The sequence below is a fragment of the Eptatretus burgeri genome, chromosome 13 (assembly GCF_056783735.1).
Source record: "Eptatretus burgeri isolate ZD-2024b chromosome 13, Ebu_testis_v1, whole genome shotgun sequence".
Taxonomy (NCBI): Eukaryota; Metazoa; Chordata; class Myxini; order Myxiniformes; family Myxinidae; genus Eptatretus; species Eptatretus burgeri.
In genome coordinates, this window is record NC_140973.1 from 21,519,932 (window position 1) to 21,544,665 (window position 24,734).

The 24,734-nt window shown below is 44.1% G+C and overlaps 1 protein-coding gene across 2 annotated transcripts; it reads right to left on the reverse strand.

Moving 5' to 3' along the window:
• Nucleotides 1-9,980: 9,980 nt before the first annotated feature.
• Nucleotides 9,981-24,732, reverse strand: PYCR3 (pyrroline-5-carboxylate reductase 3). 2 transcript variants are annotated; one of them, XM_085851623.1, is made up of 8 exons: nt 24,670-24,732; nt 22,182-22,277; nt 16,855-16,919; nt 15,212-15,391; nt 14,539-14,640; nt 13,909-14,019; nt 12,968-13,060; nt 9,981-10,248 (listed from the first exon to the last, which is right to left on the reverse strand). In XM_085851623.1, exons 2-8 carry the CDS (start codon nt 22,273-22,275, stop codon nt 10,066-10,068), a joined length of 828 nt encoding a protein of 275 aa, XP_085707749.1. In that variant the 5' UTR covers nt 22,276-22,277; nt 24,670-24,732; the 3' UTR covers nt 9,981-10,065. The 2 variants fall into 2 exon arrangements, with proteins under 2 accessions (XP_085707749.1, XP_085707750.1); XM_085851624.1 differs by lacking the exon at nt 24,670-24,732 and adding an exon at nt 15,994-16,205 and having other exon boundaries at nt 22,182-22,234.
• Between the last annotated feature and the right edge of the window lie 2 nt (nt 24,733-24,734).

A 24,734-nucleotide genomic window follows, 5' to 3' on the forward strand; every position in this document is an offset into this window, starting at 1 on the left:
TCGCCATCACAGACAGGTCACTGGTTTCTCTGTCTTCCACCATGTCCTTTCTGGTCTTGGATCCTGTGCTCTTTTTACGTTCTTCCCCCCCTCCCCAGGTAACTGCAGGGTGGATGGGGTCCAACATCAATCCCCTTGTGGTGAAACTCCCAAAATCCAGGATCGCTGCTTATCTCCACTCATTTGTTCCTCTTTATTACTTACGAAATCTAAAGATTCTATCTTGTATATCTAATACAATCTAAAATATAAAGATTTAGTAAGTATATTGATCAGTTCCGTTTCTGTTTGCTTGTTTGTGTGTTTGTTTGTGTGTTTGTTACTTACGAAATCTAAAGATTTCGTAAGTATATTGATGCCTTCCGTTTCTGTTTGTTTGTTTGTTTGTTTGTAGGCACGATAACTCGAGAACGGAAGAAGCTACCAATGTCAAATTACACCACGTGATTCAGGAGGGTGATGGCTAGTGCTGATTAAATTTTGGTCGAAATCGGTCAAAGGTCAAGGTCACAGTGAGGTCAAACATCCAAAACATTCGATTTTCGATAGTTTGGTGCAGAATCATCGTAGAAACTTCTGGTTTGCGTCGCTACCTTATCTCGAGACAGCTTTTATTAGACAAGGTCAGAGGTCAAGTTGACGATTTCGTAAGTAACAGTCTATGACTGCTTGTTTATTGATTTATTTTTTAATCAAAAGTTGCTATGTCTTTATAAAGGGTTCCTGCTATCCTAGAATACTTGGAATAAGTCTTTCAATCTTGACAAATCTCACACTCTTTCTCTCTGAAAGGACCATTTAGCAACCTGACAAATTGATACTTTCTTTCCTTTGAGTGCAGCCTTATGGCTGCTGGTTGCATCATTGGTTGGGACACGGCTATGCCGCTGATGAAGTGTCCCTATTACCAGTACACTGGTACTCATTTTGCCGACCTCAGAAGGATGACAGGCTGAGACAACCCCACCTGGTATTAATTCAGCGGAAAACGGGGCTCGAACTCAGGACCCTAGGATCCCAAGTCAACCCCCCTAACCGCTAAACCAACACCAGGCTTACAAGTTGATACTATAGATCAATCAACGGCATCCACATAAGACTTGCTGACTTTTGAATAAAGGTTATTGAATCAACGGCTAAAATAAAGCAAAGTTTGATTGCAAAACATGCTACAGGAGGTGCGACTGCAGTGATTACTAGCAAATGGAAGAAAGAAAAAAAAAAAAAACACAACAAAAAACCTGTTCCTATGAAGAACTGTGTTCTAACTCGTGATTCTGAGACACGACACCATACCAGCAGTCAGCCAGAGTAGGAATTTGGAATTTGTTCATGGTGCCGGCTATAGCTCACTTACTCTTTGCAAAGGACTCCATGTGATCATGTTACCAAATAATGTTGGCAGACAGGACGCCCGGTTCAACGTCCGTCTGAGGGACAACACACACATTTATGGCTGACCCTGCATGCGAGACACCAGGATGACAGCAAGCTGGGGCCAAGATTTGAACCAGACTGAACGGCTCTGATGTGAATGTGCATACACGTAAGATATTCTACCACCCGAAAAATTAGTGTTGGTTCGCTTTATATGTATATATATATATTTTTTTTTCAAAACACAGGATGATGCAAAACTGGACACCATGGACTTACTTTCTGAATGGAGAGCAGCCAGCCAATCACATGGAGCAAGGTGGATACTGCTGTATGGATAGTCAGAGCTGGGTTTTTTCTCCCCCCAGAGATCCTAAACTTTCTCTTGAGTTTTTAAAGTGACAACCAAAATTGTCTAAAACTGAATTACTGCGTGCTCTGATGATGTCGTCTCAGTTTGTATTAATAAAAAAAAATAAAAAGGCTGAAGTCCTGTGGCTCTCTGAAAGAAGCTTGTGCATCAAGCAATTCCATAATGCCATTGCTGGAAGCTCTCACGAACTAAAGAATCAATTCCACAAGAAAGTGAAGCACTGAAAATCCTGTGAGGGTGGAAAGACCTCTTCACACATCGCGATGAAGTTATACGAGTGCAAATTTGGGAAGAACACCGATGTCCTTTACACGATGCGATCAAACTACAGCAATTTCTTGAATCCGCACAATGATGTTGCGCGCAGACCGTAGAGGCTCAGTGCTGAACGTGCTTTCGTGCTGCAGTGTCCCGTGCTGGCACTGCACCATACAAGTTTTGCTTGTAACCTATTCCATTTGGAATATAATCCATGAGTAGAAAGGTCAGAGGATAACTCCCGAGTGCAGAGTGTTTCTGGCCGTGTTATATTACTTGTATCCACAAAACAAAAATATGACAATTACCCCCATAAACCGCTTTTTATTTGGAAATATGTGGCAGCACTAAACCTGTACCAATATGAAAGCTGCAAAATTCTATCATCTTCTGGCATGGCACTAAAAAATTCCTGGGAGACAAAAAGTACATCACCCCATTACTGTTGCTCCAGTTTTATTGCTCCAGCTTCTTCCCTCAACTGCTCTGTTCTAGGATTCTTTACTTCCCCACAATTTAAGGGGGTTTTTTGTTCACATCGTCAAGGCTAGTATCAGAGCTGACACACAGAAACGTACAATAAAGGGAGCAGGAAATAAGAGGGGTGGGAAAGACAGGCACAAACCAGTAGGGAGCAGAGACATTAGGAGATCTGTAGAAGGGAGAGGGATGGGGTGGGGAACACGGGGTAAACAAGATGGACACTACAGGGACTTTCAGGAAGGAAAACAGGGAATTTGAAGGAAGTGGGTCTGGGGTGGATCAATGGGGATAGAAAAGATCAAGGTTTTGATGGGGGAATATATGAGATGGTGGTGAACAGCTGTTTTGAAGACAAGGAGGGAGGAGTGGGATTGAAGAGCGTGTGGGAGTTTGTTCGAGAGGCGGGAAAGAAGAGGAATGAAAGAGTGAAGGTGAACCGTGATTCTTTATTTTTGTAGTTTCACCAGGAGGGAGTTGCTGATGGACCTTGAGCGCCCTGTGGAAATATGGGGGGGGGGAGGAATCACAGACCGGGGAGGCGAGGCCAGAGAGGAGAAGGTATAAGACAGAAAGACCACCAACCTGCCTGCGGTGAGAAAGTGAGAGACCCAAAGACTCAGCTTCATCATGGGGATACCAATGATCCTAAAAGCCTTGGTTCCCACAGCATGAAGCTGAGAAAGGTATGAGGCGAGAGCACCAGCCCAGAGGGGAGACAACGTACTCCAGGCTGTGGAAGACAACTTTGTATGTTGTCAGGAGCTCAGGTGTGTCAAGGAACGAGGTCCTTTGATAAACCTGAATAGGTTCCTTCTCCTTCTTTGGAGCCTGTGCAAGTTCATCTTATAACCTTTTCTGGGATGGGCTTTCAGGTGGTTGTAATCCCCTTCAGCAGGGGTGTCAAAAAGTGGAGTGGAGCCCTCCCACTTCATAAAGTATCCCTTTTTTTGTTTACATTGTCGAGGTTTGTGTAAGAGCTAACACACAGAACATATAACAAAGGGAGCAGGAGCCAAAAAGGGGGGGGGGGGTGAGGGAAATACAAAACAGACTGGGAACAGAGACATTAGGAGATCTGTGGAAGGGAGAGCGATGGGGCGAGGTACACAAGATAGACTCTTATTCTTTTAACCAAGTTGTGATGTTTATCACCTTGGCTCCTGTTCTCGTCCCTTTGTTTCAAAAGCACTCTTTTAAGGACTGTAACTGAACCCTGGACAACATCCGAATGGAGTTCCATCCATCCAAAGGGACCATACTCTGTGCAGAGCATTGGTGCTGCCGAAGCAGTATCCTTGACTATTGGGCACAATCCTGGACAGGTCACCACTCCGACACAGGGAATGGAGTTGTTTGTCGCAATATTTCCAGTTATCGCTTTTAAGGCTTTTGAGGGGTAAAATCCATTTAAAATTGCTTTGTTAGAGTAAGTTGCTTTTCTTCAAGTTTCAATCGCCACTGGATTGGGAACAGAGGGGTCAATTGGCCATTTTATTGCATAGTACAAACTCAACAAGGTACATTGTTATGGAATTATACATACTTGTACCAAGTTTGATTTCAAGAGCAGGTTTTGGGTCGCTGATGACTTCGCGTGATTCGAAGGTTGTAAGCACATTAATAAAATCGTTGGGCAATTATTTTGTTACATTTGAAACTCAAAATATGCGAAAATTAACTTTGAGTCAAAACTTTTGTCAGTGATCGAAAAACAGACCAGAATTTACCGAAGATGCTATGACGTCACGTTCTCCGAAAACTTCGTGAACATTTGGAAACAGCGTGTGAACAATGGCGAGATGCGAATCAGAGAGTGATTTCAGCGGCGATGAAATTGAGTGTTTTCATTCCGATATTGCCGAGGACGAGTCGGAGGATGATGGGAATTTATACTATGGAGTTTCTGGCCCTGAGCCATATAAATTTGAGCCATTTGCAAGTGCCAGAAAACGGCCTATTTCGTGTACAATTGGCAGGATTGACTGCCCGGCAGTTCACAATGACAGACTCCACCAGACAGATTGGTTTGTAGATTTTCATTTTCTTGTTTGATGCATGAAATAATGTAAAGTTTGATTCGTCTGTGACTTGATATAATAATTTTTAACTTGATATAATAATAAGAATGAATCAATAATGGACCCAAATATAATGGACCCTTGGTGTTGAAGTCTTTCTGACAGCTGAGCTTGACCCCAGCGAAAGTGATGATGGGGAAGAGATTCTCAGCCGCGTTCCCCATTACGGGTTACAACGTACGGACTTCCGGATAGTGATGACTTACTGTATTCTAATAATTTCTCGATTTCTTATGCGCATTTATAGATAAACACAATGCCCCAATCCTTGAGAGGTGACAGTGTGAGAAGACGAAGCAGGAGCCAGCTGAGGAGGAGAAGGCTGAATGGTGGGCACAGTGTCATGCTTCAATCTCACTTGAGCAGCTGTTTTGAAACCGAGCTCACTAATTGCGTTGCCTTCGTAATCCTCGGCTGTGAAATGGTCACCACAAATGACAAGTCCATCCAAAGGGTCCTCTTTACCCGTTTTCTTTGGGGGAAAATTCGCCCGTTTTGTTTGTACAAATCTTATCCACTGCCGGCGAATGTTTGATTCCTTTGGGAATCGGTGGGAGCGATTACCCGTTTTCCAGCCATTTTCGCAAAACATGACACACGTACGAGGCATGATGTACAAATATCCAAATAACTTTGTTCTACAATAATTCAAAATAAAAAAGGATAATATAGACAGTTGCAAGCTCAAAAAAAAGCGAAAGAACGGCCCGCTGAACTGGACACTTCTTCAATGAGCGAGTGAGCTTCCGCTTTGTTTTGGAGAACGTGACGTCACCATCCATATATGGGCACGCGGCTGTTTTTTTCAACAGCCTCGAGAAATAACAACTTCAGAGTTAAATTTCATTAATTGTCCCAATAGTTTGGCAGCCACAATAGTTTGCATCGAACTATTTAATGCACATATAATCATATTGATAAATTTTCAGAACATGTTTGTTGACCCACAACCTGCTCTTTAAATCCCTTCAGCTGTTCTCAAATATCACATTTTTACCTGATATGATCTTTGACCTACTGACCCCCATAATCTCATCAGTTTATGTATACATCATTACACATCTGGTCTCCAGATGGAGTCGTAGGTTCATATCCCACTTCAGACACGGATTGTCAGGTCAGGCCAGATTAGATCTGTGACTTGCTACAGGTACCATGTAAACCTGCATTAACCTGTTTCATGGTCGGGTTGTCAGCAACTAGACCCCCTCCCCCACCAGGTTTCCTGGTGAGGAGGATGTATGGATATGCACATCCATTAAGATTAAAAACAAAACCTGTCAAAGGGCGGAGGAGCTCCTTGTGAGCCAACGCCCATCCATATCTAGTGCCGAACTGTGTCTGCGGACACCCTCCTGCAGTTGGGTTACTTTTTTGTTCGGAGGTTTGTAGCAGGATTTGCACTCTGGCCACCATAAAACACTTCATGCCGCAAAACCCACAAATGCAAGGAAAACTGAAAGCCCACTCTGTGGGAGTACCTCCTGTGCTGCTGTTCTTCGCAGGGCAGCTCACCAGATGACGGGATTGGGGCAAAGCCTTCGGGACCCCCACTCTTTGATCATAGGAGGAAAAGCATGGACGAAACTTCCTGGATCAGATTGCGGTGGTGTGTGGCGGAGTGGTGCTGAGGTGTCCGCCACCAGACGGCGATCTCCTTGGGTTAACCTGAGGCAGTCCCTTCAGGTGGGTGCCTGGAATGTCCTATCCCTAAGAGAGGATGATCACTTGTCTCTGTTGTCATCTGAGCTCAAGCGTTTGAACATCGGTATTGCAGCTCTCTCTGAGGTACGGAGACCGGATAGTGGTGAGATGATGATAGGTGGTTCCCCCTTCTATTGGTCTGGTTGCTTTGATGGCAACCATGCCCAAGGAGTTGCTTTAGCTGTGTCCAATAAGCCGACTTCAATGATAATTGAGGTAACACGGGTCAACGAGCATATGAGACCAAGAATTCATCACTCCTCAGGTGTTGTTTCCCTGGTCTCTGTATATGTTCCGACTGAGGTGAGTGATCTCACCGTGAAGGACGCATTCTATACCGCACTCGAGTCTGGGTGATCAGTGCTCCAGGCGAGATATTCTTCTAGTCTTGGGGGATTTCCATGGGGGACTGGCATTGATAGGGATGGTTATCCGACATGCGTTGGTCCCCATGGATCTGGAACTGTGAACCAGAATAGCAATAAGTTCCTTGACTTTGCAAGAAGTCATGGACTTCAGGTGGCTGGTTCATGGCTTCATCGCCAACAGGCTCATCGTTGGAGTTGGTATTCCAACGCTGGTGGTGTGGCAAAGGAGATTCACCATGTTCTCACTGATGGGTGCTGGAGGATGATCCAGTTCTGCAGGGTCGACCAGAGTGCTCAGTTCCTCAATACAGACCACAAGCTTGTTGCAGCAACTCTGAAGTTGCAGCTGAAATCCAGAAGAATGGTACCATCCCAGCCTCGGCTGGATGTTGGCAAGCTCAAGGATGAAAGGGTAGTTGAGGAGTTTGCAAACAGGCTGAGTGGGGATTTGGGGGGTCTGGGTGCTTTGGGGAATCCTAAAGAATTGTGGAGTACCTTCAACACCACCATCCTTGATGTTGCCGGTGCATGTCTTGGAACTCAACGTTGGGCGAAGAAGAATTTTGTCCTCTCTAGGGACGCCAGATACCATTGATCAGAGTCACAGGGCCAGGCTTAATGGCAGAGCTGACCTGTTCATGGAGTTGAGGCGAAAAACTGTACGTGCACTGAGGGTGGACAAGGAGGCCTATGTGCGAGGAATCTGTGAGGGGGTAGAGCACCACCTGTGGTGAAGTGATTCGCGTCCTGTTTACATGAGAATTCGCACATTGTGTTCCTCCAAACCCATCCCTTGGTGTACTGCAGTTGGAGCGGAGGGTAGTGGGCTCTTGACAGAGGAGTCAAAAGTGGTTACTTTGAGCGTCTGTACCAGACTGACCCTTCAGCTGTCAAGTTGGATGTCAGGGGTGTTACAATCCCAATTCCTGCCCCTCCAATCAACTGTGATCCACCTTTGTTTGTGGAAACAAGCTGCGGTGAACCAGTTGAAATGCGGTGATGCTCCTGGTCTCTGTGGCATCCATGCTGAGCTTCTCACGGCTGGTGGAAATGCTGTACTCATGTCGGTGCATTCAGTTCTGTGCTTTGCATGGAACACAGGCATCATCCCAACTGACTGGAAGAGGGGCCTGGTTATCCCTCTCTGCAAAGGGAAGTGTGATCACTGGGACTGCAACACCTACCAAGAGGTAACGCTGCTCTCAGTGCCGGGCAAGGTCTTTTCCCGGATAATTCTTGATAGGGTTCACCACCATCTGTTTGAGCACCAGCGCCCAGAGTAGTCAGGCTTTACACCAAAGAGGTCGATTGACCATATCCTTGCTCTTTGGGTCCTCACTGAACGCAGACGAGAGTTCCGGCAGGGGCTGCTTGCAGCAGATGTTGATCTCTGCAAATCATTAGATTCAGTGAATCGGGATGCCCTCTGGAGGATTCTTGGTCTTCGTGGGGTGCCACTAAAACTGATCAATATGAAGACTAAACTGTACTCTGGGACTGAGAGTGCTGTGAGATGTGGTGATACCATGTCTGACTTATTTCCAGTTGCTACTGGAGTTAATCAGGGGTATGTACTGGCCCCCACACTTTTCAGCCCTTGTATAGACTGAATTCTGGGGAGGATGTCAGAGAGATCAAGATGCGGTGCATCATTTGGGAATATCAAGATCTCTGACCTTGATTTCGCAGATGATGCAGCCATCTTTGCGGAGATTCTGAATATCCTTTTGGTGGACCTCGAGGTGCTTAATGAGGAATCAGAGCCACTGGCTTTGCGGGTTTCCTGGGTTAAAACTAAGATCCAGGCTTTCAGTGACATATTGGATACTGCTGTCTTGTCTGTACCCGTTTGTGGTGAGGATGTTAAGTCACGGAGAGATTCACTTACCTTGGCAGTGATATTCGTGCCTCTGCTGGCTGTGAGCCAGAGGTCAATAGATGTCTGAGTCGGGCCTGGGGATTCATTGGATCATGGGGTGTGGCGCTGTCGGCACCTGTGCAGGATGACGAAAGTCTGAGAATTCAGGTCCTTGGTGCTTCCTGTCTTGCTCTATGGATCTGACACTTGGACTCTGACTCGGGATCTGAGATGGAGACTTAATTCTTTGGTACAAGGTCTCTGAGGAGAATCCTTGGCTATCGCTGGTTGGACTTTGTGTCAAACGAGTGGTTGCTGAGAGAGACTCAAATGAGATTTGTTACCTGCATTGTCCATGAGTGTCAGCTGCAGCTGTATGGACATGTGGCTCGTTTTCCTGATGCTGATCCTGCTCACCAAATTTTCTCAGGGAGGGAGCCTCATGAGTGGAGGAGGTCAATGGGCCAACCACGTGCCTTCTGGTTGCAGCACGTTGATCGGCATCTCAAGGAGATGGGGATGGACCAGGCATCTGCCTGGGGGATGGCCAGACGGAGGCCTCTTGAGCGGAAAGTAGACGCAGCAACGTGGTTCTGCGACGCATGCTCCCATACTTGACCTGACCTGATGATACATACTTGTACCAACTTTGACGTAGATCCCTTCAGCCGTTCTTAAGTTATTGTGGAAACAAAAACTTATCATGGACCTTATCCTTTGATCTCTTGATGCCGCCATGTAATCAGTTCATCTTTGTATCATGCTGTATACTTATACCAAGTTTGGACAAAATCCCATCGCTGGTTCACAATTTAGCACGGTAACGTAATTTTTCGCTAACATGACCTCTGACCTTTTAAAAACAATGTGGCTGCCGAACCACATGACCAATGAAGTCATCAATTTTTCCCCCCATAAAATTTAGCCCAAGATGATCTTGAAAAATTTTCACACTGATCGGATAAAGCGTTCAATGTCTGCAATTATGATGTCATAACTAAGCCATCTATGACATCATCAAAGAGTCACACAAGTTTCCCAAGAGGAATACTTCACATGTGCCAAGTTTCAATTTTTACCATGAAGCGGTTTTGGAGATAAAGAAGTCCAAAGTTTTTTTTCCCATTTTTCCAACATGGCTGCCACCCCACATGACAGATGACGTCGTAATTATCATTTAAACATTCTACATGAGTAGTCGCACGTGTGGTGAAAATTTTGTGTCAATTGGATAAGCAGTTGCAGAGAAAACAGCAAAAATTAGCATGCACTGACTACACGCACGGACAACCTGAAAACATCATGTCTCCAGCGACTTCGTCAGCAGAGGCATAAAAATAAATAAATAAAACAGAAAAATCACTGACAACCCGAAAATATTCCTCCGGGTTTCGACGACAGAGGCATCAAAAAAAAACAAATCCCAGATCTAATCTCCACTTGTTATAAATGGACGAGTCAAAACAAACCAGAACTCATAATGTGGTCGATGAACACATTTACTGAGCCATTGCAGAAGAAATGTGAACAGAATGGCACATTTTGTCCTGGAAAGGAAAAGCACATTCATTGGTTGCTCAAAAACTGAGAACGCATTGTTGCGGCCTCCACGGCATTAATGACCGTAGCACGGAAACAACCCTTCTCCAGCTGGTGGAGTCCGTGTGAGGTCGTGCCTCCAGGAGACACGACGTTGTCCTTCAGCAAACCCACGTGTTGCCCACTTTCAAGCAGCATCATCCCCGCTCCCTGTTGGTGTTTCAGGTGATGGTTTTAAAACGTTAGTAAAACCTTCTTAATCCACAATGATACGTACAAGTTGCCTGATATGCAACAACGCATTGGTCGTCACAAATTTGTTCCGAGTCACTGACTGTAGATGGTGTAGTATCGGTTCAGTGTGATGTTAAGTTAAGCTTGTATGCCGATGATTCGATATGGAACAAATTGTTCAAAAAAATATATATATATATATATATATATATATATATATATATATATATATATATATATATATATATATATATATATATATATATATATATATGACTGTGTAATGGTTGTTGAAGTGAGATTTTTATTCTAAAAGTAAAGGAGAGTGAAAGCAATTGCAGTGAAAAGTGAAAAGGTGAAAAGTTATAATTTGTTGTCGTTACGCCTTTCAGCAGTGTGGAAAGATCGTCAAAGTTCGGGGAACTTCCCGGTTACTTCCAGATATAGAATCATCGAGCACTTACAAGCAGTTTGTCGACGGAAGGGCTTTCACGAATATTCTTGCTCGAGTTTATAAAAATGGAAAAAGCAGAGTGAAAGGGGAAAGGAAAGCCAGTCATCAGTTGCTTTGCTGTGTACAACGTCGATCCAGAGTGCCATGTATATTGCTTGTGCTTTATTTAATATCACCTTTCACGTTTCACATTACCTTTCACGTCGCTACGGAGGCTTAGGCACGAAAGAGCGATTAAAACAAATAAATAAATAAAAATGCAAAAAAAAAAAAATTCAACCTTTTGTTTTCACAATTTTCAAAATATTTTTCTTTTGCCGAAAACACTCCTCGGCACTCACTGATGAACCTCTGAAAGTTTGACGAAGATCCATTTGGCCATCTATGAGAAAAATGGTGACTGACAGACAGACTGCAAACCATCTCGTATGGTATAGATTTTGCTATGGAAATGACTCCTCGTGGGTTGAAGATGCCGAGTATAGTACAGTTATTTCCTTCATGAATATCTCAGCATAAGTGTTAAGGAATTCAATGTAATAGTAGATATGTGCGCTTAAATGTATAGTTAGACACCGTCGAGCTTCCCAGTCGTGTGTGTCTGAACTTACCATCCCTTCTGACCTTATATTTAATGTCCTGTCCTCTGTTGTCTGTCGTTTACGTTCCCTTTAAGTGTGCGTCGGCCTTGAGCACGAGTTTGGCGTGAAAGCGGCTTCAGTATAGTCCGAGAGGAAAACGGAGGAGCCGCCTAAGTAACAAGTAGGAGATGGGTGGTCCGTCACCAAGGAAACGGAACTTGGGGCAATGGTGAGTGCAGCTGTTGTTTATGCAAGTTGTGTTTTGACTTCCTGTGGCGTTTGGGCACCGTATTCGCATTCTTGCACTTCCGCCTTCTTCCCGCCGTACTGTTTTGCCTGTGACGAACGAAAGAACTGATCGGCTCCATTTTCGATGTTTTTCTCGATAATACACAACCCTTGGATCGAGGTAAGCTGAATCTCAATTTATTGCTGAACCTCTTGAAGTGACTTGAGGCAAATTATTGGATTGTTTGGATGCAAAACGTTTCATAGTAGGTTTTTGTAAAGCACGTAGCAAGTTCGGGATGCCACCATAAGTAACGGCATGTTCTGAATGGCTGTATTTTTCCTTTTTTAGTTTTCACATGAATTAAAGACGCGCTTTTGAAACCAGGACAAGTCCTGTGACCTCTGAGGATTATCGACATAAAGTGTGACAACTGCCACAGTGAGAGAGAGGGGTGGTGCGCAGTGTGTCATTAATGACGTATGTGCCTGAAGTGATAAAGGCATACGCGGCGTTTGGTGATGTGAAAAGATGCCCGGGACTGACAGTGGAGAGGCTGCGTGAGATCAGCCAAGCTGCGGCACGACGCCACATCTCCACCCAGCCAGCCACACATCCCCCCTTTTCACTCCTCAAGTCAGGCTCCTGCACATGGAAGCCGCTGCTCTGCTCTAACGGACTCTGTTTTGCCACCCATCATCATATTGTGTCTTAAGTGCCAGGCCAGGCGTGTCCTGCCAGACACGGCTCCCGGTATTTCAATCCTGTGACCCCTTTCTGTTGTCTATCTCCTGTGGTGTGTCTGATTTGGCCCCAAGGACTTCGATAATTAAGGAGACCTGAAGACCTGAAGAAGTTAAGGGATTTTTCCTGTTTCAGTGTGGCCATAAACGAGTTATCCACCACAACAAGTCATGGATAAGCCGTCCTCACTTTGACCTTCACGCATAATCTTTGTCTTGCTTCCACTTCCCTCGTCACACAACTTTGCCTTTGAAATTTTAAGTGCTCCGCAAAAGTCTTTGGATTGGGCAATTACTACAGGTATGAGAGCGTCCACTGTATTTATATGAAACAGAGTTTGCTTGCTTGATTGATGTGAGCTCCGCCCCTCTCAGCAAGAGCAAATTTTGTGCAAACTTGTATGCGCAGTCCAAGCTCAGCAAGACTATCAAGTACGTAGTACAATGTGTGTACGTCTAAATATGCAGTGAAATGTGATTACATCTATCAAGTATGTAGTAGAATGCAGTTTTTAAAAATTGCTATCGACATACGACGCAATCTGCTATCGGCAAAGAAGTTGAACTCCACGTTAAATTCACATTCTATACCCAAAGGTTGGGCAGGTAAATAGCTAGTGAACAAATAAGTAAACAAAAGAAAGGTAATCGTAAAGTTAGCCTAAAAATAGAAAGCACTTTTACTCACAATCAAAGTCTGTGCCGCGATCTTGTTTGCCAAGTCTCTTGTCATTCCCATTTTCACTGCTCCATCTGCCAATGCTTCCGCGAATACTAACCCCTGCAGGTGAAGAACAGCGCCGAAGTCTGCTGGCAGATCTCAGATTGATCCTCCCATCCTGGTCTTTCCTTGCTTACTGACAAAATCCCAACCAATCCCCAAATCCAGTCCATTTAAATCACAATGAGCTGCACATACAGCGCTGGTTTGTAATAATTCGAGGTTAACATGAGACAAACTGGAAGGACACTCGGTAGAGTGCATACATCCGCCAGGCTGAACAGTTTACGTTTTGTATCCCACTGATAGGCCGGATCTGGCTCCGGACCTGAAGCAAAATCTAATTGGCTTGTTCTTGTCACATAACCAATTAATCCGAATCGTTTTGTCATAACACGTCCACAAGGTTTTGAAACATCATGCTACGTATCGTTTTTGGCCCCATATCTCAATGGTGAAGAAGCACTCAAAAAATTCTCGTATCTGCATCCAGATCTTCACCAAAAGCAAATGGATTCATCCTTCTCACACACCTAACCTGTCCATGAAGTTTCGTCCGAATCGGTCAATACCTGTTCGAGATATCACGCTATATATCAGTTTTAGTCGCATTACTCAATGGTAAGGAATCGGTTAAGAAAAATTCTCGGATCCAGATCCGGCTTGGGATCTTCATCAAAATCTGATTGTTTCGTCCTAGTCACAAACACAACCTGTTCACCAAGATTTGTCCGAATCTGTCCGTATATTTTTTGAGACATCCTTTTCACAGACAGACAAACAGACAGGAGTGAAAACATAACCTCCGCCCACATTCGATGGCAGAGCTAATAACAGTCATGTCGGGTTTTTTTTGGTTTTTTTGCATCCTAATGCTCTATCGTTGCTATCGATGCACAAAGCCTTACATAGGCAACACCACTGCCGCTCATGCCCGTATGGACATCGATGCAGCTTTCTGGAACCTCCGCCACGAAACCACATGGTGTCAGCAGTTTCTGCAACAGCAATGCATCTCCCTGCAAACATTTTTTGAGAGATTAACGTGAGATTTTCGTGAGATTAATAGGTGCTCGTGAAAAAAAAAAAATGACCGTTTTTACAGCCATTTTTCCCTGCTATGCAGGGGTTGGGCTTTTTCTTGAGGCAATGTTTTATGGCCGGATGCCCTTCCTGACGCCAACCCTGGTCGCCTCTTACGACACACAGGGATATGGTACACCTATTCTAACCGGGGCATACACCGGGACCAGTACACTGGTACTCATTTCGTCGACCTCGGAAGGATGACAGGCTGAGTCAACCCCCTGGTGTTAATTCAGCAGCCAACAGGGCTTGAACTCAGGAGCCTTGGATCCCAAGCCGCCACCCTAACCACTAAGCCAACACCAGGCTTGAATAGGTGCTCGTGAGAGAAAAACAAAATGTCGTCGGGCGACTACGAATGTAATCTATGTGTTGTTATTTCATACAGCTGATAAAGCCAGTGAAGAGTATTTTTTTTTTTTTTTAAAAAGCTTGTGAATGCGAGCGCTTGCCTGTTTGCACCACATGCCGAGGCTGAACACCGTGGCTCCCTTTTGAACGCTGCACGCAGTGTTTGGCATCATTCGAATCACCCTGGGTTGGTGAAGTAAATCCTGCATGGGAAAATGTACGACTAAAGCAGGTTTGTTTATCAGGTGGAGTAAAATAACTCATTCGCTTGTTGGAGGTCATGAAATGTGTACCGACGAAACGCACGTGCGTACGCACACAGGATGCGGATACTTTCAGACCGAGAAGGTCTCGGTCACATCTCCTGAAACCCATCCACGTGTGGAGATAGCAGCCATCAACAGCAACTTTCACGCGCACACACTTGCATGCATATATCCACACGTACAAACACGAGGTGGATGCGTCGAGATCGGGGAGGGCTCCGTTCCACCTTCTGAAACCCACACATGGAGATAACAACCAACAACAACACACACACACACACACACACACACACACACACACACACCCACCCACACACACACACACACACACACACACACACACACACACACACACACACACACACACACACACTTGTTTTCACGTTTCCATTTTACCAGAATAAACAGTCATGGTAATCGGTTGAGATGCAACATTGACAGCAATCAACAAGATTCCTGCGGTGAGTGACACCACCAAAATGCAAGAAGAACCCCACATCTAGCTCACCTTCTCCAGCGAAGAAATCTTTATTCCAGCAGCGACAGACACGATGAGGTGATCGGCAGTAACATGTTGGGATATCTCTTGTAACACGCTTTGAACGACGGCTGGCTTTGTGGCTATGAAGACCACTTTGCAGCGCTCCACAACGTCTATATTCCTTTTTGTGACGTGCGCACCTGCCACCTTGTGGTCAAAACACAATCATTGAATCAATCGGTCACCCGTTCAAATTATCCATCGGAAGCACGAACAAATAAAATGGGCAAACTGGCTTCATCCAATCAGGAAAGGATATACAGCACAAAGAAACTTGGTCGTCGACTGAAAAAGATCCTTCGGCCCATGATTTCTGCACCATATCCACACCCAATGAACATATTCACACACTATGTCCGACGATGTTTTCAAAAGCATCGCGGGATCTTCAACATCCACAGCTTAAATACAGACGTGACGATCAGCTTTGCTTCACCATCCACAGGATGGCATAATCCAAGATGCAGTACCTCCAGCTGGCACTGCACCGGGTCAGCAGTTTCCATCAGATTCTCTTGCACACGGCACTAAATTCGTCACGAGACGGCTCAAGGTTGATAATGTTAACAACTGAATGATCCTTCCTGTCCCTCAAACCACAACAAACGGTCTTCCATTAAAATGTGAATTGAAACCATCTCTGCTTGGTTTCCGGGATTTGAAGGAATGGCGCACATTCAAGCCGATTAAAAACTGTAAGCTGATGTTGTGCTGCACTGAACATCTTGCATAAAATGCATCGCTGTTACCTCAATGTCAAAGATGTTCCTTGAGCCATGAAGCTTTCGCATATTCAGTCAAATAAGCAAACGCCACATTGGCCTGTGTTTCCAGCTGAACCCATGGTTTGTGATGCAGGTGCACCAGGTTCAAATTCCATATACTGTGTTTGTCCATTATCTACTCATGTGTGTATATATATTTTTTGGAGTTGAGGCTCATGTTGAGACTTGTGGAGGAGCTGGAACACAAAATGGAACAGGACATAAGATCACGAAAATGACACTGGAAATGGAGTGGGGTGGGGGGAGCCCACCAACAACAGGTAAGAGGGATAAAATAAGCGATCTGGAGAAAGAAAGGACATGGGGATGAGTGAAAACAAGGAGAAGGGGAGGAGGACATGAGGAGAGTAGGACATTATTAGCAAAGACATTATAGAGAGGGTGAGGAGGACATTTGAATAAACTGAATCCAAGCACAAAGTCTCAATGCTCTCAGTGTGGGTTTCAATGTCGACCCACCTGTAAACTGTCACCCCGGTGTTTCGCAGGCAAGGCGATTCATAAATGTGTGTACCTTCCCTGAGACGGACGTCAAACTGGGTATCCTGTCTGCTAGCATTCGTTGGTGGACATTAAAGACCACACAGTGTCATTCACAAAGAGTGGGGAAGTTATGAACAAATTACAAATTCCTGCTTGTACTGTGGGGAGTAAGTGCTCTGTTATTCTTGTTGGTACCTTGATACCAGGTTATAATGCTTACTGTCTTCGAATGTGGTTGCTGCCTGGGCAGCAGCTTCTGCACTATAGACAAGTTGGCGAGGTCGTACGAACGCTTTCCAAGCCAACATGGATCTTACACAAAAATTATTTTTCCAACATTACCTTGAATTTTACAATGTTTCGATCAGAAGGAGCAGAAGCCCAGATGTGTCCAGAATTCACGACTCCTGCAAGGTATCGGCAAAGCATGGGGGACATAACAAATTAATAATGCATCCACAGAGTATCAACGACTCACCAACATGCTGAAAGAGGGTCACTAAGGCTTTGACTGCGTGGCTATTCCAATGAAATCCCGTCGGGTCAACGGCAAACAACTGTGCACAAACTTCTTAAAGTTCATCAGACTGTGCTTTCAAATGGACACAGTTCAATTGCTCTTTCTATTTAACAATGCTGTTCATCCAAGGCTCAATGAGGAACTAGAACAGCTATCACATGCAGGACAAGAACATTCGGAGGCAATGGACAAGTCAACACAGGATATTGGATTTGAACCTGTAATTCCAAACTTCATGAGTCAAGTGCAGGATGGGAACACCAAAGAGGCCAAACTGATGATCTTACAAGATTTAAAGTTCAAGTCCTTGCTTTGTCACGCCCTCCCCTGAAGGTATCTGCAGGGTGCATATGTTTCAGCAGCCCCTTGTAGTAAAACTCTGAAAATCCAGAATTTCTGCTCAACCTCCATCCATTCATTCCTCTTTTCAGCTTCTCTGTTGGAATTTAAATTCCAGGTAAGGGTAATGTCATCGTGCACCGTCCGTCCGTCCGTCCGTCTCCTATTTCGACTTCTCCGGCAAACTGCTGGGCCCATCCGGCTGAAAATTTGCAGCAACGTTCCTCTCCTGACTGGTAACAGGAATTGCGAAGCTTGTTCTGGTCACATAATTGTAGGTCAAAATGGCCGACTTAGAAAATGTCTTCAAAAATCTTCTTCTCTGTAGTGTAGTAGACAGTAGAAAAATCGTGCAAATTATGATACAAGCATCAAATTTGGCATTTCTGTTCTGCAGGGCTTTCTGATCAAATCTGCCCGATTGGCCATTTGAAAATCCAAATTTTGAAAACTTTGATTAAAAAAAAAAATTAATGCAAAAAAATTTGAAGTCACAGCTGGCTGAAATTGTTGAAGCGCAAGTGAACATCCCAGACAGAGAACCAAGGGGAGATGCAGTCATCATTGATGGCTCAGCACTTATCAATGCCCTACCTCCACGCACTTCAAAGATATTTGATGACTATGCTAAAGAAGACATCATCCCAAAGGTGGAATCCTATGGTGCCAGGTACGAGAGGGTAGACGTAGTGTTTGATGTGTACAAGAAGTCAAGTCTGAAGTCCGAGGCAAGGTCGAAAAGGGGGCAAGGAATCAGAAGAAGAGTGACAGGAACCAGTAAGACCCCAAGTAACTGGAGAAGCTTTCTTTGAGATGACAGCAACAAGACTGAGCTGTTTCACTTCCTTGCGGAAAAGATGTGTGAAGCACAGACGACAAGCACAGTCATTGTCACAAAAGGAGAAGATGCCATTAGCAACACGAGGAAGTCACTGGATGCTGTGTCTCCATGTTGTCATGAAGAAGCTGACACTCAAATATTTGTACACGCCAGGGATGCAACGACGGATGGTAGCAAGTCCATTATCATTAAGGCTAATGACACGGACGTACTAGTCATAGCAACATCTGTACTGCCATCCTTACAGGAACTAGGTCTTGAGAACATGTGGATTGCCTTTGGCCAAGGAGCCAAGGCATGATGGATTCCAGTCCATGAGGTAGTTTCTGCAATAGGGCCCGAGAAAGCTCGAGGGATCCCATACTTCCATGCGTTCACTGAATGTGACGTCGTGTCTGCCTTCCGCTGTAAATGGAAGAAAACTGCATGGCAGACTTGGAACGTCTTTGATGATGCTTCTGAAACATTCACCAATCTCAGCCAGCATCCAACAATGATTCGTGATCTTGACTTTTTTGAAGTTTTTTTTTTTTTTCAAATTGTTCAAAATTTGGATTTTCAAATGGCCAATCAGGCAGATTTGATTAGAATCCCCTGGAGAACAAATGTGCCAAATGTGATGCTTGTATCATCATTTGCACGATTCCTCTCAAAAATTGCTGTTATCTGTCCCACTACTGGACACACCAGTCAGAATGCTACAAAATTTGTGTTCCAACATTAGGCCAGGGTAAAGATGTTAAATTGTCGAGGCCATGCTGATCACTTGACTGGAAGTGCATCAAAATGGCGCACTTAGTAAATGTTTGTGAAAATGGTGTAAATTCCTTCAAAAACCTTCCTCTCCAGACACACCAGTCAGAATGCTATGAAATTTGGGTAACAACATTAGGCCAAGGCCCAAATAAGCTACAGGTCCAGTGGTCCTATTGTTTTTCCTGCTTGTGGAACGATCTTCCACATTCCCTTCAATAACATTCTTCCCTCCAGGTCTTCAAGACAGCTGTTCACCACTATCGCAGATCATCCTCCATCCAAAATCATGATATTTCATACCCCCGTAACCTCCCCATCCCACCCCCAAATCTTGTTCCTGTACACATCTTCTCCACGCCCAGCATTCTTCCCGGAATTGGGAAGAAATAAGTAAATTAATCCCAGAATTTACTGCCGTTGACGCAGTGTCCATTACACCTCCCTAACACGTTACATTAGTTCTTCGTGCCTGTAGTTTGTGTCCTTTATGACGTCCTTAAAAACAGAAAGTTTCCCATTTGGAATTATCTTCAATTTTTGTTTTACTGCCAGACAGGGAGACAGAGTAAAAAAAAAATTATCTCACTCCCCTCTGTGCATATGCAATCAGGACAAATTCAGTGACAAAGTACTGCTAAACGACAGGTTCATTGTCAGATTCATGTTCAATTTAAATCAAGTTTTCCTCGATCATAAACTAACGTTTGTGGACAGACAGACAGACAAATCGACAGGCAGTGAACCAATTGCTTAATCTCACTTTTCGCTTCGTGTGCACGGGGTAATAAGGAGCGTTCCTTGCACGTGAACCTTGAAGCGCCGACATGCTGGTGCTCAAGTCCGGTATATACCATCCGTGTTTGTCCATTGTCTACCAAAGTCATTGTAATTCATGTCCATCGATGTATTTGTCCTGCGTGTGTGATTACATGTAGAAGCTCTTTCATAAGTCTGTTACTGTAAAAAAAAAAAACTTAAAAAAACAATTAAAACGAGTTTAAGACTGTGGTATAAAGTGAAACACGTTAACAAACTTCAAAAGAACTGCTGTGTCACCAAAGCCATCTGACGTAGACTCCGTAATGCAGTTTCTTAACGGTTTTCTAACCAATCGGCCAAAACGATCCATCAGTCTCGTATGATGACCGAGTGCAATACCCCACATGACATAGGTCGACCCGACCCTGTGAATGAACATCATCCGACCGGGCCAAGGCCCACCTGAGATAGACTCGACCGGGGTGTCTGCGTGTCGCCGTGCTCTTCCCAACCATGATAATCTCATAGCATGAGCTGCAAGTGAATCAAACCATGTTCCATAACAGTCCATCATGACTTTCAACTTCGCAAAGATGTCGCACTGAGTTTTATATGGTGTCGTTTGAGTGGTAGGCATTTAGGCTCGGCGATAGACTTTTCATTATAAGAACTAATCTTATTCGTGAAGGTCGGCATCTAGATTTTTATTCAGCAACAACAGGATGGAAGAAGATCAGTTGATGATCAGCAAAAGGCCGGTATCACATCACTCTTGCAGAGAGACAAACACCATTAAAAGTTTTTTTCGAGACACATTTTTTGAAACTGACCAACATTGTCGATTATGTTACATCCTTGTGAGAAAGTAGAATTTCCGTAGTTGGTAAACTTATTGCACGATTCTACCTTAAAAAAAAGACTTGGCCTCCGAGTTTGTTTGCAAGAGGTGATTGGCAACGCGAAAGGAGACGTCAAATGCGCTTCACATTGTCCCCAAAACATACATTTTTGTTTTTCAATGTTAATTCAGGTTTACCGGAGGAGTTTGCAGATAACAGCTCGGACACAGACATGAGAAGACAATGGGCAAACCGATCAGGCTTTGTACAATCAGAACCTGGGGTCACATGCTTGGGTGACGCATGATCAGGAGACAAAGCCCAAGTTCAATTTTGAGTTATTGAGATAACTAGAGCGAAGTCGATGGTGCATCGTCGCAAATTCCCACACTTCACACCTAAAGCAAAGATGAAATATGGCAAATGGTTCCACTAGAAATGACCCAGCATCAAATTTTGAGTTAAAAATTTTTTTTTCAATTACTGCTCTTGTACATTCTTGCTACGTGGTGATCATAACAACTAAGTTTGGTGAATTTCTGCCCAACCGTGTGTTTGTTATCTTGCCAAAACGAAGTTTTGCAAGATATGTTAGTCAGCTTGTATGTTTTGTTTTTTTTTGTTGGTCTGTAATCACGTATAAAAAATTCTGCAGAGCACAGTTATCATTGGAAATTTTTGTAACTTCGCATATCAGAGGCCTATAGAGGTCCCTTTCAGCACATAATTTTGAAGGTCAAGGTCACTTTGGCGCAAATCAGGGGAGTCGACGAAACCCTTATTTTTTGAGTAATTTTGATCGGATCGTCTTCAAACTTCATGGGAATATAGTCCATGGTCTGGCGCTCAGCTGATTAATTTTTGGTGGCGATTGGCCTTGACCTTCATATGTTTATTTTTTTTTTTTTTTTTTTTGGTCTGTAATCACGTATAAAAAATTCTGCAGAGCACAGTTATCATTGGAAATTTTTGTAACTTCGCATATCAGAGGCCTATAGAGGTCCCTTTCAGCACATAAAAATTTGAAGGTCAAGGTCAAAGGTCAAGGTTACTTTGTCGCAAATCAGGGGAGTCGACTAAACCCTTATTTTTTTAGTAATTTTGATCGGATCGTCTTCAAACTTCATGGGAATATAGTTCATGGTCTGGCGCTCAGCTGATTAATTTTTGGTGGCGATTGGCCTTGACCTTCATGGTTAGCGCCTGCGGTCAAACATATTTGACCCCAAGGTCAAATTTTCAAGTTTTAGGAACCATATCGTGTAGTACCTCAAATTGAACACCTCGATGAGTGCTTTCTAGATATGTCAATCTTGAGACATTATGACGTCATTTGGTGACGTTATTAGGCAAAAGCATATTTTTCATGGTTACTCGGTAGAACGATTCTCATCAGAATCTCTCGTAGGCAGATATTCCTCAAGGAGTCGCTCCTGGTGGATAGCAGCTCTGTTCACCTCGGTGTGACCTTAAAGAAGTCACACGTGGTCACCTTTTGGCAAGATACGGGTCACCCTGCGGGTGACATTGGTTTATTTTTTTCTCTCTCAAAACGTGTGGGATAGTATTACACATGGAGGAGTTTCACCGCACATGCACGTGGATACTTCTTTACCAGAACGAATCATTCCTGTTGCCAGTGCCAGGGCCATTTTCCCAGCACCGATGAATCCCACACTTCGGTTCGCGGAGTCCATAGTCTCCATCATTCCTGCAAAAGACGGACTCCATTCACTGGAAAGGTAACGTGCACATTGAACAACTACAGAGGCCTGGAAAGATCACATCAAATCAATCGGGTTATACAAAATGTAAGGCTATGGTCACATACCGGGAAAAAAATATATCACGAAACAAGAGATTGTTGAGAGGTAAAAAGAGAAATGTTAAGTCAGAGAATCAAAAATAAACAGGATACAACCAAGCACCTCCAGAATGACCTTCTGCAGATAAAAAGTGGTTGCAGAATCCAAGGTGTATGGAGGGGAAACACTGGGTTCCTCAGCTGTCCCTAATGCCGTCATATAGTCCAAAGTGCACAAAAACAAGTGATCAATACTGACTGGGAAGTGACGGGTAATGGAAACAGCTGTTGCTGAAGTAAGGTGAAAATTCAAACAATGACCCAGGTATAACGGATTCATGAGAATGTCTCATGTCCTCCACAAGGTCATGAGAGGGTGGAGGTGATACACCTGGAAATAGTTATAAAGTTGAAGAGAAAAAAAAAAAAACCTCGGAAGTGTGAAATTCACTGAAATCGGGTCATGCCAGGAAGAAAAAAAAATCTGAAAATGCTTTGATTGGAGAGAAATCAATGAGTGGATTGGAACAAGCCTGTTTAGCAAGGCTCTCAATCTCATTTCCCAATAATATTCAAATTGATGCGAGAAGATCCACATAAAAGTGACCTCTGAACACAATCCTCTGCTGCTGATCGAGGGAAACTAGTCGAGGCCCACCAGACAGGGCCGGATTTAGACATGTGGTGGCCCCTGGGCAGCCTTCAGTCGTGGAGGCCCACCCTAACTTAGAATACTAAAAAGGTGACAAGACATATTTACAGTCATCCACAAAGTATATTTTTCAAGAACAAAGAATCTGAACTTCTATATGAAATAGAGAATGAGATAAGATGAATATCTTATATCTGTTATAGATGAATATCTTATATCTGTTCCACTAACTACCAACTACCATTCAGGCACTCACAAATACATTTTTCCTGACAATTTTTTTTCCATGAAATATGTGGAGGCCCCCTGGTTGTGGAGCCCCCTGGGCAACTGCCCAGCTTGCCCATGCCTAAATCCGACCCTACCACCAGACACCAAGCTGTTTATACATGAGCTGAATGGCACCTTCTCTCATGGTAGAAAAGAAAGAGAAAGAACTGGGATGTCAGAAGGGGGAGACCCCCGCCAAGCTTATCAATACACCTCCCACTGTGCATCTTGGGGGGAGGGGGAGGGGTTTCGCATGTTTTTAGATTTTAAATAATTCAGATGAAAAGTAGAGGTGACAATGACGTATGAACTGCACGTTTCAACGTCGTCCTCAGTGACAGTACATTTGAAGAAATAGGCACCAACCGTTTTGAACCCGACTGCGGCGGCCATTTTACTTACAGAAGAGGGCGCGTTCCGTTAGCATGCGGCTTGCGAAGCGGTTTATACAGAACGTCTGGCTTGGCAAGCGATAGCAAGCCGCTTGCTCACGGAACTCACCCGATGAGCGCATTCAATTACCAGGCACAGCGAGTTAGCGCTTGCCAAGCCATACGTTCCTTTCAACGGTTTTGAATGGAGTGCTTGAGCGCTCCACAACAGACTTGGCAAATAAACACTCCTGATGGGGGCTCGACCGAGTGCCGTTCAAATTATTATTATTATTATTATTACGAGTGCGTTGCCCGTACGTGCAAATTTTTTTTTTTTGTGACGTCAATTGTGATGGGCAAAAAAAAACAAAAAACATTTGTGACGTCACAAATCAATGAAATGATCACAAATCAACCGGAGTGCTTCGTACGCACCGTGTCCTGTCATTGGTTTGGTAAATAAATGGCCATAACTTGGGAACCAGTTGTCCGATTAATAGGAAACCTTGAAAAGGCATCCTCAGGTCCCCAGCAATATACCTGGCAAGTTTCAATTAGATCGGACCAGTGGTTGTCGAGAAACAGCGGTCACAGACAGACAGACAGATAGACACAGAGATTGCTGGAATTATATAGATTATTACAAATTCTTATTTGTATTACGGTATTATTGTTAATATTACGATTCATGTTGTTATTTTGTAAAAATAGTAATATTGTTCTACAATCATTATATTGTAAGCGGTTTTAGAGAAGCGCCACGAGAAGGTGAAACGACACTCCAAGCTGTTTCCTATACACCATAACATGGCGTTTCCCCAAGGCGGACAAAGGCAACAAAACATGTGAATTCCAACGATTTTTTTTTTGCAATTCCAACGACCGGGAACGGCGCACTCAGAGGATTTGGAGGGAGGGGGGGTTAATATATTACTCGTCTATTCACCGCTCAAACTGTGTTGTGTCATAAAATAAGCGAACACGGAGGTCCTTTGCCTCTCACCTCCACTCGCTTGACAACCCGCTGACGTCACTCTCCGTTCTCTCTCGTCAGTTCCGGTTCCGGTT

What these genes read in the sequence shown, in the direction of transcription:
- PYCR3 (XM_085851623.1), bottom strand. Translation starts at nt 22,275, where the DNA reads ATGATGGAGACTATGGACTCCGCGAACCGAAGTGTGGGATTCATCGGT. An exon ending in AGATTTCTTCGCTGGAGAAG is followed by an intron (nt 14,641 to 15,211) that starts GTGAGCTAGATG and finishes TTTCCCATGCAG; the next exon opens with GATTTACTTCACCAACCCAG. An exon ending in GCGGCAGTGGTGTTGCCTAT is followed by an intron (nt 13,061 to 13,908) that starts GTAAGGCTTTGT and finishes CTTCACCTGCAG; the next exon opens with GGGTTAGTATTCGCGGAAGC.